Raw genomic sequence first — 21423 nt, 5'->3', positions numbered from 1 at the left:
TTTTGGTCCTCGTTCAGGTGAGATGCGTGTGTGATTGAAGCGAGATTCGGCTCTGACCAGTGCTCTGACAAGATTTCCAATTGTGCTCACGTTCATCTGAAACATTTGTGCCATCTATATTGTGCACCCATTGGATCCCGCCCCCTGAAAAGACACCGAATTGTGTCTGTTCGAATTTCATCGCAATCCATTTCCCTTCACTTTGTGAAAGGGAGACCAGTACTAGTAGCAGTGATTTGTTTGCTCCCAATGGATTCCCACAAGTCATGGTGCTAGTGAAACCATCGTCCAAGCTCAAGTTCAGTGTGTTGTCCTAATTGAGTTTGAGTGAGAAGAAGGCTTCCTGCAAGCGACTTGAGATTCCATTGACTCAGGTAAGAATTCGGTTTCCCCTCTTTGACTGGACTGACCTCGTGTGCACTTGCACTCAAGTCGGAAACTCATTTCGGGACCTTTAAAAAGAAAACTCGATTGCTGCCCTTGTCATTTTCATCCTCGAACCCGATCCGCAATCGAGCTCGGGCTCTCAAATATTTCCGGATGAGGTCTGAACAGGTTCTGAAAAAGAAGTGGATGTGGATTTCAGACTGAGTAAAACTTATTTAGAAAAGGGAGCTTCAATTCGTTGCACTTACACCAAGAGATCCGTTGGAAGTGGCGTTCCCACAATTAAATTCCCAACTTAACGGATCGACGTTTTGGGCATGTTACACAATCAACCGGGTAGAAAAGGAGAAGAAAAAAATAACATCGGAGCTGTTCTTGCACTTCTCATCGTTGGAGTTCAGTTTCCAATCATGCTCATCGTCGAGGCCTGTTAGAGCTCATGACACTTCTCGGTGGGTGACAGGGGAGGTAAATAAATGACAGAGTATCCGACAAGAGCACTTCTGGGGAGGAGAAATCCGAAATTTTGACGTCCGGAATCAATTAGTCATTGCTCCTTGGTGGTGTCTAATGCGTCTGGCCCTTGTGTGCGTTTCCAAGTTGTAAGGTGAGCCCATTTTCAAACTGGATGTCATCGGGTCTCATCTCCTCCCCTCTCCCTCTCCCTCTCCCTCTCCCCTCTCCCCTCTCCNGCAGTCCCCTCTCCCCTCTCCCCTCTCCCCTCTCATCTTCCTTGAGTTGTTCGGTAATTTGGGGCTCGATTCCCCTTTCGTCGCCTCTTTTCATGCATTCTCGCGGTAATGTCATTTCCATGATTGAAATCGTGCAAAAATGTTGCAAAACGATGGTGTGCTTCGGCACGGGTTCCTCGAAAAAAGGAGCCTCGTCTAACCTCTCCGTGACATCATCAGACAAGTATTGCTCAAGAAGAATCAGAACAGTCCTGTAGAATCTACAATGTATGTGGAAACTTGCCTACCATACATTATCATCTCTACCTTCTTGGCTAGTTGGGACCTGAGAGTTGCGAGTCAAAATCAAGATCTTGCACTTCCTCTGAAAGGATCTCACCTTTTTCCTGTGCTTGAACTTCAAAGAATAGCACTGATGATATGTGATTCAATCTGATCCCAATGACTCTTTCTTTGTCTCTCATGGAGGTCCTTCGGGCTTCAGGCATCAGACAGGCGGGATATTTTCGAAGATTATATATAATCCACGTGGAAAACGAGAGAAAGAGAGACAGAGAGAAGAAGAAGAAGAAGGGGAGATGATGGCCCTTAATATCAATCCAATCGAAAAGAGCCTCTGTACTTTGGGGAATGTGAATTTATTATGAGGGGCGAAAACAGTGTTCTTAGGGCGGAAGAGTGCGTACTTTCTTCCCCTCCTTGAATCATGGATGAAGGAGGAGACTGGAAGACCTAAAGCCGGTCACGATGATGGATAGTTGAAACAACCGGTTTGGGGAGGGACTTCACTGTCCATTCACGTACACTCACTCACTTATGTAGGTATGTCTAATACATGTACACATGCATTATCACTTGGACCTCCGCTAGACATGTCTTGAAAGCGCTATGAAACTCTAGCTCAGCTTTTTTGGAAGGTACGAACTTCGGGGAAAGGATCTTTATCCTATTTATCTTACTCATTCTTTACGGCTTGGACGGGTTAGTTTGTTTTGTTTTAGCTTGATGATGTTCTTATACTCGGAGCTAGATTCTTGCACAAGCGGAAAGGGTCTTTTAAGAAGATCAAATTGTGTGGTAAGCGTCATACTATGTCAGCGAAGTGGACTTTTTAGGAGCGTGAATTGATTGTGCGGCTCATTGATGGGAATGCAATGTTTGGCTTGATCGAGATGACATTGTGGAAAACCGGGAATAGAAGACATGAGGGAACCCAACATCATCCTTTGCCGAATGGTTTAACCTTGACTCGAGTTTGGTTAGTAAATATTTCCAATGCCAATCTTTGCTGGCTGGCAATCGGTTTTTTGTCTTTGGCGATTCATCGATGAGGATTGGAAGGACCGCAAACTGTGAATTGGCCAAGATCGTAATGCTCGAGCCTTCATGCTTTGTTTGTGCCAATGTTCCGAGATTACATCAATTACCGTTTGGACGTTTTCACTTCTCCTTCAAACCAATCCATTGCTCTGGAAAGTTAAAGTAACAACCAACAGTACGTCATCCATCCGGTAGGTTTTCTCTAGCGCGAAATCTTGCTCCCTGAACACCTTTGGCTCATGCCATCTCATTGTCGTCGTGCACGTTCATCCCCACTCGAAATTACAACTAAACATTTCTTTTAAGGGCATGAAGTCGGGGGCCAAAGGAGCTGAATAATATCTTTATCGTCTAGTGAAATCAAACTTCTGGATGTGGATGTACGAACTCTCTTTGTCGGAGAAGAACGTCATGAGCTCCCGAGTCACAAACCTCTTCTCCATCCACTATGAACATCGACAGAGCAAGTGAGCGAGTCTGTGAGTGCGTGAGTGAGTGAGCAAACTAGCTACGAAGTTGGGCCGTGCTTGTCATTCCTTTTAAAGGGAGAGATTTTTACCGAAAGTGAATTTGAAATTTCCGAATCCACACTTACGTCGGTCCCGACGAGCATTTCGGGGGATGAAGTCCATTCGGGATCAGGTTTGGGAGGAAGGAACCTTGCACTAGAGTGCGGCAAAATGGCAAAATCGCGGAGTGAGTAGTTCTCCCTGCAGCTGTCCCTTTTCCGATATCTTGATGGAGAAGGTGGGTAAAAAAAGCTGACCGAAAACTATTTGGTACCCAATTAAAATCCACTTCATTTGAATGGCCTCAATAAATCTATCCATCGTCCTCCCAGGGACATCTGATGCCTCGGTGGTGTGGAGAACCCGTTTCTTAACAGATTAACAAACTAAATGTTTCCTGATTAACGCCAATAGCTGGCAACTCGTTTGCCAACCTTATCGTTTTGCACCCACCCCTGTGTACCGTGTGCCTTGTGGCCCACAAGCCATTCAAACTCAAATGGAAGGGATTCCGAGATGATGGACATAAAAACATACGCCTTCCCAATGGACGTCTCAATTGCTCAGGGTGGTGGTTGGTATTGGAGTGGTTGAGCAGGGATTGCGATGGGACGAAAATATAAATGATCGTGGCTCTCGTTCATGCCAAAGATCATTAAAGCTGTCTATCTAGGCCCTTTTGACCCGCTAGTCAGATGATGCTTGTTAGGCGCATCAAATCCGGCTATTTTCGGGTGTTTTCTCGAAAGTCGCCTCATCACCCTGAATATTTTTGGCCGACTGGAACAAAGTCTTAGCTGTCAGATTGTGTATCAGAAGGTTTGGCAACTCCACGTGATGGAATGTCAAAACTTGTTATTAATCACAGTTGTAGTCGAGTGGTTGGTTGGATGGTTGGTTGGTGGCTCTGAAGTGGTGATGTGAAAAGAAAGTGCTGCAGAATTGCATCACCTGGCCAGGCATCAAAGAGTGAATGCTCCTCGCCACCTTCCCTCAATCGTTCGTGCTCTAAAGCTTTGATTGCAAGCCAGAGATTATCGTTGTTCAAAGACTTCATTCCCTCGATCAACGAATGTCATCATGGCCTTGATTGGCCGCTTACCCTAGAAAGATCGTGCAGATCCCACTTGACATTCTTCAAGCTCATAAGCAAATATGGTTCCCTCACGGTTTCGGCCCAATTAGTACAAACCCATCCACGGGTCATTAAACACACCTTGGCCCTTAACACGAGGATGCATGACCAATGAGTCAAGGTCGTGGCCCCATATCTATCTGTCTTAGAAAGAAACGCCAAAAGAAGCGTTACCTTCTTACCCTCATTGGATGGGCGACTTAAACCCATGTCGTGATACCTTGGCCAGCCAAGATGCTTGATACAACACCACCAGAGATGAGTGGTGGGAATTTCTAATTATCTCTACAATGTTGGCGCGTTAAAAGCGTGTCTGCTCCAGGGTTTAAGAAAAAGTGGCTCCTTTTCATTGAGAACTCTAGGTGCTTTGTCGTGTGACCGGAATATGGCTTAAAGCCTCGTAACTCAACGAGGATCCTCTCTTTGAGGAACTGAACTTGTATGTCACATGTTTCCGTCAATTGGCCATTGTTCTCCCGATATGGGGTCACTCAGGCTATAACTCATGCATAGTTGGATACAATATAGCCATTCCCCCTTCTTTTCCCACCATCATCCAAGTACCCCTTGATCCTTTCGTTGCTTGAACTTTTGACCACTTTTTTGGTTCTCCTTTGATTTCAAGAGCGACGAGCCATGAGAAAATCGGCTCGACTGCAAGATGATCATCACCGTCATCATTCGCTTGAGAGTGGCTAGGACCAAGGTCGGGAATAGTTTCTCGTTCTATAAACCCTTGCCACCACAAATATGTGTCTCCAATGTGTGTGAGATGATTTGTTTAGCTTGGAGATCGACCTGACATTTGACCCCTATTCAATTAGGAGGGATGGGGGATTGACCTTTTTGGTCATAATTCCATCCATTCGCTCTCTCTGAAACAGGTCAAACCTCGCGGATCATGAAAAGCGTCCAGACAGACTCAAATCTTGAATGCATACCAATTGTGGGTCAGAAGTCTCCTCACACAAAGGGATCCCCCCCACTACCACCACTTCTCCGTTCAATTTCCTCACTCTTCCACACTCTTTTCATGTTGGCCTCTAAAAACTCAGGTCAAGTCAGTCTAGAGCATTTCTGAAGAAGATTTCCTCTGGCGGAGTGGCCGGAAAATAGTACCTACTTCTCTGGTTGGATTGACCTTGCCATTCACAAGCGGGCTTTTATCAAATATCGGGCAAATTGAATTTTGATTGAATTTGCATCATCACCGACAGCATCATATCATTCATAGCCCTGAGATGACAGTCCGTCGTCATCCATATGTCCAAGGAAGTGGGGAATACTTTTCGGGATCTCAAAAGATATCTGCCAATGTCATCTTCAGGAAGTTGGGGGGGGTTGCCACAATGGAAAATAACCAGCCTCATGTTTACAAGGCGTCCATTTGTCGATTCATTTACACACATACATACGAATATGCAGTGTGCATCTGGTTCAAAGGACCGTTGGATATGCCTTTCAGGCGGAAGTGGCGGACCATGAAATTGGTGTGGAATGATCTGTGAAACTTGACAACTTTGATTTTCACATCACTTTAATGTGGCACTTCAGTCACCATTAATCGAATGAGATTTTGCTCTCAGTCCCACCATTACTGTTTGTCCCATTTACAAATGGAAAAAGGCACGGTTTTGCTTCTCAATCTTCACTAGGTAATATTGGGATTTCTCTTCATAATCTTTGATCTTCAAAACAAAGAAAAATCGTCGACATTGGCACGTATCAACGAGGAAAAGATCGACAAAACCAGTCGGGTATTGATCCGCAGCGATTTTGGGGACCTTTGCTGACTAGAAAAAGAATGCAACATTCCAAATGCTTTAGCTTGAACAAGAAGACCATCCAGGTTCAAGCAGGAGATTGGCTTCTTGAGGCTCGTGAACGGCACATTCAATCTCCATGAGATGGCACTCGTCTTGACCACCATTGATCGTGGTCACGATGACCACCATCTGGAGTCCGAGAACAAATAAAAAGTGAAGAAACAAAAAAGGATGCGCATTTCATCTCGGGAGTATTGCTACAACAAGGAGTTTTAGCGAGAGGGCCTTTTCTTCTTCTCCCTCTTCTTCTTCGTAGTCTATCGCAACTTTCACTCATTTAGAAAAAAGGGCCACGAAGAAGCACCAACCGCACCTGCCAGTAGTTCCAGTTGGGCATTAATCCTATCCACCTCCTCTTCATTCTTCTCAGACTTCCATCGTGAACAATATTGACTGGTTTTTTTAAATGCACCTGAAGAAGTTCCCACTTCCTCCCGCAGAAATAGGGGGAAGGCCTTCCTGTTCTTTTTCCTCGGTACGGATTCCTGGGCAAAAGTTCGTCGGATCTTATGTGCACACAAAAAGCCTGGCTACTAGTAACTCTCATTGAATTTAACTCAGATCCATCTAGTTAGGATTTGTGCGATGGGAAACCTCCATCAAGCAGACAGGATTGAGTACACCTGCACAGAGCATTTGAGGTATGTCGACAAAAAAATGGTTCCCATCATGGTCATGATCATCCACCTCCATACGAAGGGAGGTTCTTGGACGAGCCACCATTTCGTAATGGGTAGGAACCAAAATTTGTATTCAACCCAACTGGTTCGGGCTTCTTCTTCAATCTCTGGGCAATGGCAAACTCATCAACATGTAGGCCTTTTCGGGATGCTAAATCTATCTCGAGTTCAGTCGCGTGTTACTTCCAAGTTCTCGGATTTAGAGGAGAGGGCCTGGGCGATTTCTTTCCTCGTCTGGGCGATCAAATCACGATTTTCTGTTTAAAACTCGTCAAGATCCGCTTGAACGCCCCTCTTTTCTTGATTTCTTTCCCTCCCGTCCGTTCAGATCTCCCCTCGACCAAGTTCACTTTTTCATTCGTCGCAAACGGCACACTCACCATTGAAGACCTACACTATTTTTGGACATGACAAAGAAGTTTCCAAAATCATCGAAAACCATGGCAGAGACACCCATTACCGATGATTTATCGCCCCGAGGCCCTGCACAAACCCAATTTCAGTTCCAGATGGATGAGTCTCAAGTGCCTACTTAATTGGATATTAGTCAAACGAGGGGCTCCAAGTTTGAAATATTGAAGCGTTTCACCCTCTCTCTTGTATTCCTAACCCAAGTCCAGGATATTTGGACCGGGAAAAACTCCATCGGACACCGCCCTCGACTTCGGATTTTCTCATTTCCTGTAAATACCCTCATTAAAAGCTCAGTGCAGCCAACGAACTAGCCATCCATCCAACCAACCAGAGCAACCATTGTGTCTACGTGAGTGACGGGCGATGCAGGATTGTAGTGCAGATGTTGGGAAAATTCGAGAGCACAACAACGGATATTCCGTTCAAGGGACGTTAATTACCTGCCAGACCTGCTACGAAGCACTTAACTGGATCAGCAAATAGCGGAAGGATGTGAAGAAGGGTTCAACGGGTTCTGCTGTAGAGTTGCCCACAGACTCCAGGGCTTGGCCCATTACGGTTGTTGTGTTTAGAAAGAGAAGTAAACAACAAGTGAGCAGGGTCCCTGGAATGTGGTCGTGAGACAAATGTCGGTGTTTATTTTTAAACCATGGCGTTCCTTTTTCCAGGTAAGGGATCGATACGGTGGACACTTTTTAAGGGTGGGGAGAGTTGGCTGTTGTTCGGGCTGATTGCCAGTCTTGTCAGGTGCTTTCTCCTCATCCATTCTGGCACTCAATCAAATTAAATCCCCGTTTGTAATTTTCTTTTCGCTGTAAACGTGACTAGAGATAACATCTGTCTCCGAAGTCAAGTGAGCGTATACGAGTTGTTCCCAACCATCGACCAACCTTGGCTGACCTCATTTCAGGGAAGAAGACTCAAGCCATTGGAGAAGATCTGCTTGACCCTTGCTTCAAATAAGTAGTAGTTGTTGTGGCTGATGTTGTTTTAAATCCACGTCAAGAAATGCGATCTCATTCGAAGGTTTGAAAGGATGGAGAAGAAATCTCTGGCGTCTCGAAAACCTTTGTTTCTTCCTCACAACGTAGGCGAGCCCCCCGTTTTTCTTGGCAAGTGTCGTCGTGAAAGATAATTTTGATGCTTCTTTGAGATAGCGACGCTTTACACGTTGGGTAATTTTTGCAATATACTACTTGATAATCAGTGGTAGGAGGGAGTAGTGAGTGCAAAGCGGCCCAGGGCCACGATTTGGCTCCGGCTAAGTAAGCAAAGCACCTGCTGATCATGATAGTCGTATGAAAAAGTACACTTTGGCAGAATTTATACCTTCACTTGATGATGGGATGCCTTCCACTTCTACTACCACTACCACCATTGTGGCCATTGGCTATAGCACTCGCTGTATTGCTCACTCTGTGGCTAATTCAAGCGAAGGTCTCGAGGAAGACACGGCTGTTTGTAGCGAGAAAATGTGTATTGAATAATTTTTCCCAGCCTTGGCCCACTTGGATGCATTGGCTGCTCGGTGTACCGTTTACAACTCGAGGATGGCTCTTTTAGTAGGCCTAGGATGATATATTGGCAACAATGCCCGGTTGTTTGCGCGTGGTAATTGATCATCATCGTTCCGGGGACGGGCAGAATTTGTTGTTGTTAATTGCAGGGATAATTGTAGCTTACTTACGCGTACGTAGCAAGGGATTGGAGTTGAGAAATGCAGTGGTGAGATCTTGGATCACTTTCATGATGAAGCAATTACCACCGTTTCTCTCCCTCTCTCTCTCTTGGAAGGGTTCACTAACTCGTGGGAGACGGGGCTAAAAATAATCATGGCCAATTGGGCTTGATATAATGTACAATGGTACGTACACAATGCAAACATACCCTAACTACAAGGCAGCTATGTTAGTGCCTTGTGCTTATTTGTCTCGAGCAACTCGGATGTCAATGAGTCTCGATTTTGCCCTTCTTCTATCTCAGTTTCTAATTGCACTTGCCTCACATCATAGCGGATGCAATGTATAATCTGTTTTCCTCTAAAACCCTATTTAGTACGTCTTCACCCTCAAATGGTTAAGGAACGAGGAAATTTACGTTCAGGCCCATTTCATAATTTCCTTCATGCGACCGACTTCCGAGGATCAATCTTAAAGTAGTTTGTCTTAACACCTGAAAGTGTATGTACCATCCAGTTGATCCAAGACTTTTGAGTATTCTCTTTTTCTCGAGAAACTCCCAAAGTAGCCCTTGAGAATGCCTTTGAAGTCAGGAATCAAACAGCATGAGGCCTCCAAAGGTTCGGAAGGTTGGTGTTCAAAGTAAATCGATGATGAGAAAGAACTTATGATGTCGCAATTTTTCCCGAATGAGGGAGGCAAAGAAGGTAAGAAGGAAGGTAGGAAGGAAGAAGGAAGGTGGGTAGGCTGGTTGGTAGGGAAAAACCACCCACTATTCCTTATGAAGAAACCAACCACCTGCCCCTCTTTAGGTGCCTGTCAATGCTCGCAAGTTCAACTCTGGCCACTGGGAATGAGATGAGAAAAATTATTTCCCTCATTGAAACTGAAGCAGTTCCTTTGATTCCGCGGGAGGCCTTCGGGCAGGAAGAGGTCATTCGCTTCCTTCGACCCTCCACTATTTCTTTATTTCGTTCTTTGAGTCTTGTTCGTTCTCTTTCTCTCTGTTCGGAGTTCATAAGACGGGGATGGAGGTAGAATCAATCCACCCATAAAATGGTGAGGTCGCTCTCGACCATCGATGGCAGGAAAGAACCAAGGAACGATCGAAGGACTCCCAAGGTTTATTGGCGATTCTCAAACTTGTTTTCAAGGAAATTTCTTCGCTCTCTATTATTGGGCCATAACCGAGCCGCAGAGTATGTATTTATACGAATGTATTAGCGACCGGAGAGGATTCAGAGCGAGAGAAATTTGATTACTTGACGGCGATAAAGAGGCATTACATTAAAGATTTTGGCTCTCTGTAAATCATGAAATCCCACTTGAGCTTCTCTCTTGAAATAGTTTTTATCTCAGATCAAGCCCCATTCCTCGAGACTTTTCTTGGAGGCTCGAAACGAGCGTATTATGTACTGGAAATGGCAGAAAGCGGGTAGGCCCGCATCAAGCAACCATAACTTAGGGGTCTTAAGCACTTCATGCTTACATGAGTTGCATTCTGGGAGTGCAAATCGAGGTGGATGAGGCTCTTTTAATAGCACCGGGGAGGATATGTTCTCATTTGGACACGACATCTACAGTACGGCGTCTTCGTCGTACCTCACGCCAAGATTACCCACCAACACTTCACATCAAGGGAGCAATGATCTCTCGAGTGTTTCGCATGAAACTTCTCAAGAGATGCTTCAAGACATCGTTGTTGAGGACTTCACAACGACGGACAGAGAGCGAGATGAAACTATTCAGAGACCAACTGGAACATGTTTTCCAACACATCCTTTTCTCTCTTTGCTTCTTTTCTCAGGCCCTAATATAGGGTTGTGTGCTAGATAGTAGTGCAATATCCTCCCTGAATGGCAGCAGCGGCGGTACTTGACTGCATCTGGAAACGAATGCATCTGATAACGACGCCACGGCTCCACGTGATTTCCCAACAGGGTGGAATAATAGAATTTGATGCTAAATCATCCTGGATAGTCCCAGTTGTCAACGCAGGTCTCAAAGACAATGAATGCCCGTCTTCTCTCTGGCAGTTCATTTAGTGTGTGCATGCGTGTCAGGTACGCTGCGTACGCTGAGGCTGGAAGCTGATGCTCACTGCTCGCCTTGCTCCATATTGAGGGAGGCCTGAACAGAATAATGGGCCCATTGGTATGCAATGAGCACGGCATTCACTTAAGATGCCTTTGTCCATGGTTCTTGCACACCCAGGTGCATTAGAATGGCTATGACCGTTGGTTCGTTGTCTGAACTTTGTCTGCAATGAGGAACCGGGGGGTTGAGGGTATGTCATGGGAGTACTTCAATACATGACCAGACCTCTTGAGGTCAGGAAACTCACGATAGATGGTGACTTCATTGGCAAAGTTCAACTTCCTATTCAGCTTGGATGCCTTCAATCAAGTGAGAATGAACTTTCACTCATCTCGTGCACTCTTGTACTACATTCTCCAGCTACCACATCATCGATGAGGAACATACGTACCTATGTACCGCTCTAGATTGATACACGTGGTTCGGGCAATCGTCAGTTTCATCATGCGTACTGCAAGATCGACTGGAGAAATGTGAGCAAGGAATCAAACGTCAGGTTCAAGTTTCGGGCAAGGTTGAGGAAGAATTTCTGATGAGTAATAAATCATTGGATCCAGTTGGTTGCCAACACTCGCCAATGTACTTTCCCGCACAACAAAAAGTCCTTTTAGTGACATGCTGCTCAAAGTGTCGGTATAAAATATCCAAAGTACATGCAAAAGATGCGTAAAGCAAACTTTTATCGGGCAAAACATCATTCACCAATATCGGTGGAAGTGAGACGTGGACCGGCCAGCATTGCAGAGCCTATTTAAGTAGGAAACCAGTTCGCTCTCTGGTATGGAGGGAGGTCCATAAGGTGGCACGAAATTTGGCCATTATATCTGGCAGTTTTCTCACAATTTGAGAACTTCCCTAGCCTCAAGTCCAATAAGCTGAATGGTAACGTGCGAAGATTTTGTTTCCGTACTTGAGAAAATAGAGCAATTTTCCCATTTAGTGGCCGAAAGTAAATAGAGCGGTCTGCCGTTGGAACAGTTGTTCGCAAGTGATTAGCCGGACACATCCACGAGAAATTAACACTGCCTCATTGATCACAGATAAGTCTGGATTCCATTTTCGTCTTTTTTGAGTTAGAAGATTCTGGATCGCGATCAAGAGTATTGTGAGCAATAGTTCTAGCAAATTGCTTTCCGGGCTAAACCTGGGCATAGTGTAATGGATTCATGAGTCTCCTTGACCTTGGGGCCATTTTGACACAGACCTGGTTCCACTGAGTCTGGAGCCGAGTGATCATTGCATTAGAAATGAAATGAAGATTATGGCCCTTCTGCGAGGCAAATTGTTCACAAATTACTATTTCACACTTGCAAGAAGGCCTCTTCTCACCTTCCTCCATCTAACACTTCTGAACTTCTCCCTCTGCTTCTTCTTCTTCTTCTTCTTCTTTTTCCCTTACAATCCTCTCTCTCATCATCCACCTCATCCTCGTGAAACCAAGGAACCATACTTTGACACTTAAGCATTATTGATGGAGGAGACCGAAGAAAACGAAGACGATGACTTGGTCTGCTGGTAAATGGTGATGGTTCTGAAGAGTATTGCTGAGCTCAAAGCCAATATTTGGGGTCTGGCCTATACTTTTCACACCATCATTTCCAGGGGGATCTGGGATGTAAAAGTACTCAAGTGTGTAATTCAGGCAACCTTTGAGAAGGAAAAGATGCCTTGTCTACCCTGGGCTAGAGCTCGGTTGTGTACCTAGTGTACCTATTGATCCTCAACTTGTCCACTTGAAGGCTTCCATTAGGGCCAAAGTGAACATTGGGCAATGGCGTCCCGTGGCAAGACCTGTGAGTAACTGAATATGTTAAGGTCATGCTCCGTGACATACTCACCCTCCTCGTTCCTCCTCCTCCTCCTCCTCCTCTTCTGGGCTAGCTCACTTACTGACAAATGACATTGTGCCTCGTGCTGGTTTGGTGCACTTACATAATATAATGATCTTATCTCCCGGGGTTTCTTGCCTTTCTCTCTACCTGCAGTTGACCTTAGAGCTCTTGACTTCTTGACTTTGCGAGGTTCTACCGGAAAGATACCACCAATGTAAACTGCTTGCAAGCCAAGTGAGTATCAGTCGTCAAGATAGAGGTTGTGGATTCTTATTATTATCCACATCCAATACGATATTTGTCTTCCAATTTTATTACACGGGGTAAGAATTTTGGTGGCGGCCAAATAAAGACATAGTTCTGTGGCAGGGAAATGTCACACGGTGGTCGTAAAAGGAAATATTGATTCTTCGGAAGTGTTTCATGTTTGACCCTCTCCCATATAAGGGTATTTCAGGGTCGAACCTGCCAAGATGTCGAATATGAAATGTTTGACGTACGAAAGTTCTGAATTATTGTAACGTGCACTTTTTGGTTCCTCAATACCTCTCTCTCTCTCGCTCTTTCTCTCAACACTCTTTGTTCCGAATGAAGAAGATTGCCAAAGAGCCTTCTTTTCATGGGGAGATATCTCAAGACCTGATCACATCATCGCCCAAAGGACCACACCTGTCTTTTTCTCCGGCCCATTCTTCACACCTGTCTTTTCCACTTAGATGCCCTAATTCTTGGCTGAGCTTGGTCTTGCTTCCTGTACTAGTCTCTCTTCATCGACCTTGTCAGTCACTTGGAAATGAAATATTTGATGAAGAAACGCTTTGCCGTTCAAGCATTCCGATTCTCGGCACGTCTTCACTCGGTTTGAGAGGATTGAGTAAACCAACAAACGAAATGTTTTCCGGAGAGAACTTGCTCAATTTGGGATCAGATCTGAATGAAGTCATGAAAAGAACGTGTCTAAGACGAGAAGGAGAGCGAGAGAGAGAGACAAGTCGCTCGTCAAAGGGTTAGAATGACAGTGATTTCAACGCATGTGGAAATTGGAGACTTCCTGTTGGCTTAAGGAAATCACACGAGAACGACAAAATGTCTGTTCCCCCCCCCCTCCACCCCAAAAAGATCATGTGTTGTTCATACGCAAAGGTCTTATCAAAATTGTGACAAAAGATCACTCTAACGTGGTTGTCTTGGTTGTATTGGATTTCCGATTGTCATTGGATTAGCCATTGACCCAGAACTATGTTTTCGGCATGATCTCATCGATAACCACCGGAAACGCAGTGGTTATGGTTTGGTGATCGGAAAACATTGTCTGGTTTACCTGACCATTCTCCCCTCGTGAGAGAATTTGAATGAAGATAGAATCTCCCGTAATTACAGTTGCCAGGCAAGAGCCGAGCCCGATCCCGTCCAGGCATTTCATTTCATGGTTAAACTTACAAATTATGTAGTGATAACCAAAACGATGGTGGGCAATTGCCCATGACCCAACCAGTAGTAGGTTCTGTGGAGCTTGAGAAAGTTTTTATGCGCATTCAAGTACCTGGATGAATGGTCTGGATAGGATTTCTCGGATGATCAAATGGCTTGATTTCTCTCACTTCTGGAGAATGGAGACGATCGAGGTGGGGTCCACGTTGAAACTTCGTTTCTTGCCACCACTCCTCACCCATAATGTGCAATCATATTGCCAGTGGCTCGAGCGATATCACTCTGACTGCCCGATTCATACATAGATGGTCGGAGAGAGAGAGGTTCGACTTGGCTGGGAGCCGAATCAATTGAGGCCCACCAATATCTGGTCACACTGTGAGTGAATGCTCCACACACAACTTGTTGGACCAGTCCTCATTAGACGCCGGGTTCACACATTCGATCACATATGGCTGATTGGAGGATTGACTGTGCTTCAAGTTGGGCGAGAGAGGAATGCCATGGGCCTTACAGCTGCTCACACTTCTGCATATTCATGAGCCACCCAATACATGGTTTTCACGCAGGAATGACGCGGCAGACTGCCGTTTTGCCGTTTTGCCATCTTGAGAGATGGAGGATTTTCAGCAAATCTCGAGCTGTTATACAACAGAAGGCTCATGATCCGAAGGATTTAATAGCTGCGTGGAAGAGGCTATGGGTGACAAATGAGTGAAAAAAAGAGAGACCGACCGAGCGACATTTCGATTTCTAGAGAAAACCCGCTCCAATCGACGACCAACAAGGGCAATTGATTTTACTTTAATTGTGGGAACCGTTTCCACGGGATGCCACGGGACCTTTCAACCTTCCTGGATATCAAGAAAGGGACTCACTCGAGGCCAAATAATGCGTTAGAATTCTGTTGTCGGTAAACAATAGGACTCTGACACCTTTTTATTGGTAGTCATTGGGGGGGGGGGGGGGGGGAATACAAACCAACCCCACTTTTCCTGTCAAGGTAAACTGGGAAACGGCCCAAAGAAGATTTTGAGGCCCTATAAAACCTCCGAGGGCTAGATGAGACCGCGTTTGATACGCTCACCAAAGTGAATTTAACACGTCTTCGTCGAGCCCTCGATCTTTTCTTTTTTCATGCTCACTTTTTCGTAATCGTTCTTTCTTGAGATGAAATGAGATTCATCTGCCTAGTTTCTAATGAATTGAGCTGTGGCATCATCTCTCTCAGATCTACAGTACTGGGCTGGGAAAGAGAAATTAAGGTAATAAGTTGAGAGGATGAATGCAGGCTAATTGGATTTGTATCTCTTTCTCTCTTCTCTTCTTTCTCTTTCGGTTCGGGCCTTTGGTGGGAAGGTGTCTGGTGAGCAAATTCTTTTTTCGAGAAGACAGGAACTCTTAATGCAGGTCACACCCAATGATATTTCGGTCTGGACATGTTGGTATCTCCACATGTGCGATGGGTGTGTAGTCTGGGCGATTTCTTGAGTTCTTTTCAATTTGCATATTCAGGTCATGAAATGGGCTCGGTTGGATCGTGCGATATTTGGAGGGGATTTCGGTTTTCCCCCTTACAAGATTCGTTAGCTAGTAGAATGTATCTCTGTCTCTCGCTCTCTGTCCTTGTGACTGGTCTCGAGACTCTCATCGCCTTGAGGAGCAAAGGTTTGTGAGAGTGAAAAGGGAATTCTGTTCATGGACATACCCAGAGTGATCTTGGAATGTGGAGACAAAAGGCGAGAACAAAATAGTGGAAATCAAATTATCGGATTCAAAAGCCGCAGAACAAAGACAAAGAGCAATGAAAGGCATGAAATTAATCTCAGATTTCTCCCTTTATTTCAGGCCGCACTCCACGCCTAACTTGTGACTTGGACACTTGTCCAGCGACGACGCGGAGTGGATCAAGAGTTTCTTGAGTGGTGATCCATTGCAGCTGGGCAACATACCGTTCATCCCATGATTGAGGATGGCTGAGATTCCATTCTGGTTCCACGACAGGCCCAAGTGGGTCTCCGGCATTACCAAGTACACCACATGCCAGGATGTGCTACATTCCTTGGTCAGATCCCACGTGGTCAAATCGCGGAAGAAGCTTGCCGAGGCGGAGATTAAGGCCACGAGTCAACAATTGGTCCTGGTCGAGCAATGGAGGGGGGTCGAAAGGCCCTTGAGCAACTCCTCCAGGGTACTGAAACTCTGGTCGGCATGGGGAGAGGAGCGGAGTCAGGTACGGTTTGTTGTCAAACGGATTACCTCGAACTCGACGGCATCTCCTCCTACTGGCCCGACAACGACGGGAACGTCGTCTGCGGCCGACCCAGGTGAAAGTGCAACAACGACAGCTCATGTCAGCAACACTTCCTCTCTGCCCCGGACAACGGTGAGCCGAGCTGTCAAGGCAGCAGTTGCCACCGGGAACCCATCGTCGTCTACCTCTCACACGTCAGGCCATCAACACCATCATGCCCCCCAATCTCATCATCGGACGGATTCCAGGTCGTCTCGGACTTCCAATACCTTAAAGACCAGGAGAAGAAATTCCCGATTGGCAGGTGGTCGATCATCTTCCATGAACTCGATTGACACTGTGCATCCTAGTGCTCTGACATCCCGGAATGCCTCCTCCAGGTCACTCTCCAAGACGAGTGAGATCGAAAGGCTAATGCGCATAATCCTCACCCAAGGAGAAACAATTCATACTCAATTGAAGAAGTTACAAGAGCGGGAGGGTCAGATTGATAGCATTGAGCAGAAGGTCCACGACAGTCGGACCAAAACGGCAGGCAAAAACTACCTCCTTAATGCCTACTTAGAAAATCTCTCGGACGGGGAGAACCCAGTGTCCAATGGGGTCAAGCCCTCCCCTCTGTCCAAGAGTAAATCCCTGTCTCAGCCCCAACTCGGGGGAAAAAGTGAGAGTGTACCTGAATGTGTTGAAGAAATGGTGGAGGCTTTGCACAAAGTCCATGCTCTCAACGAGCAATTGGAACAAGCTGAAGAGCGCTTAAGCGACTTGCATTGCCAAATCAGTGTGGACTCACAGGATTCTTCGAAATCACCTCCTTTCAAGTCCTCTGATTTAGACACGACATCCAAAGAAGTGACTAGACTTCGCTCTCTCAACGACAAGGTGGGTCAAGAGATTGACTACAATCGACAATTGATCTCGTCCATGCGGTCGGCCTTTGAAGATCGGAAGGCGCTCATGTTCCAATTGGAGAAGTCAGTCACCTCAATTGAAGATGAGGGTCATCTGCTGGAGGATCAGCTCCAGCGCTTGAATGCCTTTGAATGCCAAAGCCTGTTCCATGACATGGAAGAGCCTATTCCAGTGACTGCAAGTCCGACCCAAGACTCCGGTACCTTAGATGATGATGACCTTGATGAAGAGCTCATCAACGACATCCTCAACCCTGGTCGTCAGTATCAGTTGTCGAATTCTCAACTCTATGACCAAGTCAGCTCCTGCTCAAGGAAGGACTTCCAGGCCTTCAAAGATAGCCTCCATATCAAGACCGGAGCCTTAGAGCATCTCTTGGGGATCCCACCCACCATTTGTTCTGACTCCTCTCGCATCAATGCCACTGGAAGTCCTGGAAGTTCGACTTCTGGCAATTCAAGCGGCAGTGGCAGCGCCTCCAGTGAAAAGAGTGTCCGATTCAGTGAGCGAGACCATATCATGTCCACCCCTGACCTCCCTCCTATTCCTCAGGGAGACTTCCCCTTTTCGAAGTACAATGATCGCAATCGACAAAACTCCTCGTCCTCTGTGTCTCAATACACCAAATCCATTCTGAAATCTGCTGATGCCTCTGGGGACTTGGATTCGAATTCAGACACTGGCTTGAGCTCACTTCATTCCAGCAGTGACGAGGGCACCTACGTTTTAGACACTCTAGTGTGAAACCACCACCGGGAAAATGTTCCCATCCGGCCTGAAGTCAACAACGAGCTGACGTGGAAACGGTAGCGGTTTCCTCATGTTCTAGTCTGGATTGTTTAAACTGATAATCATGAAAGTGCTCCACTACTACTCACACATCAAGTGTTCTTTCATAAGCGATGACACGAAATGAGAAATATATATCAAAGCCAGTCAAACAAACCCCTACGATTTATTGTCGCCTCATTTCCTCCGAAATATCAAAAGCACTATCGGGATTTGAACCGGAGATTTTGCAATTTTGTCTGGAAATTTTGCACATAATGGGCAATCAATTACCAAGTGGGCTCTCATGAAACAATAGCTTTGTCTGAGACCAAGCCTTCCATCGACTAAGGGGTTGAACTCTGGTCTTCTGTACTCATGTTCCGACGTGAATTGGTTTTAAAGCCAGGGTCCCGCCTGCGGGTTTTTTTTCATACTCAAATGTACATTTTCTATGAGTGAGATGCAGTTTTGCCCTGGGGGACAAGTGATTTAATGGAGTCTGTATGGAAAGGGTTGAAAAAGTATTAGACTTGTCACTCTATTCGTTGTTGTGAATTAGAATGACTTCAACTAAAGACATGCTTGAATTACGCAATGAAGCCTTCGGCCTTATCTTACCCTTTAATTCAAATCCGGCAACGCTGTCATCTCGAAGCAACAGCTGATCAAGACAGAATTGGCTCACTGCCTTACTCTGACTTCATACTTTTGTCGTGTTGGAGCAAAATATTCACTTTCAAGTGCATCGAGTGAGCTCATGGCATCTTCTCAGGCCATTCATAGCAACTTGCAGTCAGCCATTGTTTACACCCTAATCAAATTTGACCATGAAATGCTTCAAGAAAATGGACCCCAGCGTCAACAAATGCCACTTCGCCTTGGGGCACTTTTTCCCCTTACTAAACGCATCTCCAAAAATGTCTTTTTCTTGACCATGCTCAATCCAGAAGCTGTCAAAGAAAGAATGTTTTACAAAATCTCGGGTATCGTAGAATCAGGCCGAGCTCGTGTGATCTTTTTTTCTCTCTTCCTAGAGGGAGAGAGAAGACAAATCGTCCTTGCGATTCAAAGACTTGGCCGGACAGTTGCACTGGCTCTTGATCAGGTGCCTTTGTGGAGGAGGAAAAAAGTCCGGCTTTTTGAATGGAATTATTTGTTCCGGTTAATCAGTGAAATCTACCAGAGGGGGGAGAGAAGAGATTGCATAAACAATGCACCGGGATTTTCCTTTGAGAGAACCCACATGTTCAAAACCACTTCTTCTGGGTACAAAGGCGAACCCGAGCGGAGATTGAGAGAATAGCCTTGTATTTTATGTTCACCAGAGTCTGATGAGGTCATCCTACTAGGTTGTACGACCTCTATAAAATTCAGGGGTTCACTCAGTTCTAATACGATTTAGAAAGTGACAAGATTCAAAATTGGATAAGTTCTCATCACCGAGGATGCAGGTTGGTTCATGCATTAGTAATTGCCACGAGAACTGCTTACTGTTCCGTCCAAATGTGAGTACTTGAACAATGATTTTGAACGGTGTCCGCCAGTTCAACCAACTACCACCATTACCACACTACCACTCCACCGGAATGCCGCTGACACTTTGGAAGGAAATGGATGGGTGGGCAATTAAAGCTTCAATTTGCAATATGATGCATCGTCGGAGGTGATTAGGTTGACTCAAGAGTGTTTGTTACACAGGTCGAGCTGAGACTGATCCATTGCTACACACGACTCTTCTGGACAAATGCCATAAAAATACCAAATGGACAAGATGCATCGCTTTTCCGGCATTTGATTCCTAATTGTGGCCACAAGTGTGAATGTTTGAACCCATTACTTATCCAGCGACCGTTCAAGACCAACGATGCCATGTGTGGCTGGTGTCCAAAATCCAACGAGTCTCTTCGTTCATGAATTACTCTTTCTGTAATTGGCCGCATGCTCCAAACACGTGAGGAGCTGAAAGTAATGATTAGAAATAGGTAGACCTCTCTCAACAAGGAGGCCTTGGCACGGGCGCAGTTTTCATAAAACACGCCTCAAACCCACGCCAAAATAGAGCCGAAATATTCCTTTTGAAAGCCTAGTCAAGAATGTTTGGCCTGAACTACTCGAACATCTTGGCTACTTGGAAAGTATCCACAACAATCCTCACGAGAATCATACCCCTAAAACTAAATGGTCTGTGAGTGGTACTGTTTGGGTAATTACTACGATAAGATCTCTGCGTTAGTTTTTCCCTTTTCCATCCGCAAGAAGCCACGATTTCAAGGTTGTTATTAGAGCTCTCTGAAAGTGTTTTTACTCTCATTGAAGCAATTACTAACTGCGATAGAACATAGGATCCGCTCTTGAGTCATTTATACACCGACCTTTCGTGTCCCTTTAACTCATACTTGATTTTCACTTATGAGTGAAAATTCACTAAATGAATGGAACGATTGTGCATATGTCCAACACTTCCAAATTTGTCGCTGTTTTAATGTTCATGTCCATAAAGCTCAACATTGAACTTGGCTTTGGGGGTCTCGGCATGTTTTGTGTTTTGTTTTTTCTCGACAGCGTAGGAGGATTTAACGTATTGTTTCTTTTTTTGGTGCGGAAGATTCCAAGTGGGTAAGATCCATAAAGAGCCGAGAATACGTACGTATACAGGAGATTGCTGCTATGGTAGGCCAATGCTAATCAAGGTCATTTTTCTGCGTGACCTTCAGAATGTTCCCAAACATGTGTGCTGTTCGTTGCTGGTGCTCTCAAAATTTGACTTCCAACCACTTTGGTATTATTAACCGAGATTGTACTGTTGTGGGGTTCTCAAGCACATTTGTACAAGCAAATCTTGATAATCCACTTACAGGGTACCTTCCAAATGGCAACAACAACGACGGCGACGACAAGAACAACAACTGCCAGCAATCCTATAGTACGCACACGCACACCCTCTAAACTTGGGGCACAAACTCTCGTCGCTATCTGTCGTTAGAGTTGTACTGTAGGTTGACAATGTCAAATCCATTGTCTTTCGGCTCCCACACTCCGCAAATTAGGCAAGGGAAGACTTGAATAAGTTCTTTTTGCCTCAAGGTTATCAAAAGCCTTTCAAAGGCGAAAATGTTTCCCAGGCGGCGTCATGTGACCATCATCGGAACAGAAATCATAACTTTATGTTCAAAAACATGTTACTCCCACTGTTTTTCCTGGCACCATGCCATTTCAGTGAAGTGAAATAGGTCTTTGAAAGTTGCACGATCTAAGATATTTGCATCATTGAGTGCAAGTATCATTAAATGAGGAGGCCAGTATTGGCTAACATCTCAAATTGAATTTGTTAGCACATATGGATTTCTAAGACCATGGGGAAGAAGTATTCCTATTTATATGAATATATATTGCGTCTACCGGAAGGAAAAATCTCGGACTAGGGAATGACATCGCCACATTGTATAACACAATAATTGCTCAATTTACAACAAGATGACAGTTG

General features: G+C 45.3%; 1 protein-coding gene across 2 annotated transcripts; it reads left to right on the top strand.

The window, feature by feature from the left end:
- LOC131878215 (ras association domain-containing protein 10-like) lies at positions 1-18100 on the top strand. 2 transcript variants are annotated; one of them, XM_059224136.1, is made up of 2 exons: positions 1-374; positions 15851-18100. In XM_059224136.1, exon 2 carries the CDS (start codon positions 15975-15977, stop codon positions 17910-17912), a length of 1938 nt encoding a protein of 645 aa, XP_059080119.1. In that variant the 5' UTR covers positions 1-374; positions 15851-15974; the 3' UTR covers positions 17913-18100. The 2 variants fall into 2 exon arrangements, with proteins under 2 accessions (XP_059080119.1, XP_059080120.1); XM_059224137.1 differs by lacking the exon at positions 1-374 and adding an exon at positions 7404-7631.
- The last annotated feature ends 3323 nt before the right edge of the window (positions 18101-21423 follow it).

This window comes from Tigriopus californicus, chromosome 3 (genome assembly GCF_007210705.1).
Source record: "Tigriopus californicus strain San Diego chromosome 3, Tcal_SD_v2.1, whole genome shotgun sequence".
Lineage (NCBI taxonomy): Eukaryota > Metazoa > Arthropoda > Copepoda > Harpacticoida > Harpacticidae > Tigriopus > Tigriopus californicus.
This window is presented reverse-complemented; position numbering and strand designations above follow the sequence as displayed.

What these genes read in the sequence shown, in the direction of transcription:
- LOC131878215 (XM_059224136.1), top strand. Translation starts at nt 15,975, where the DNA reads ATGGCTGAGATTCCATTCTGGTTCCACGACAGGCCCAAGTGGGTCTCC.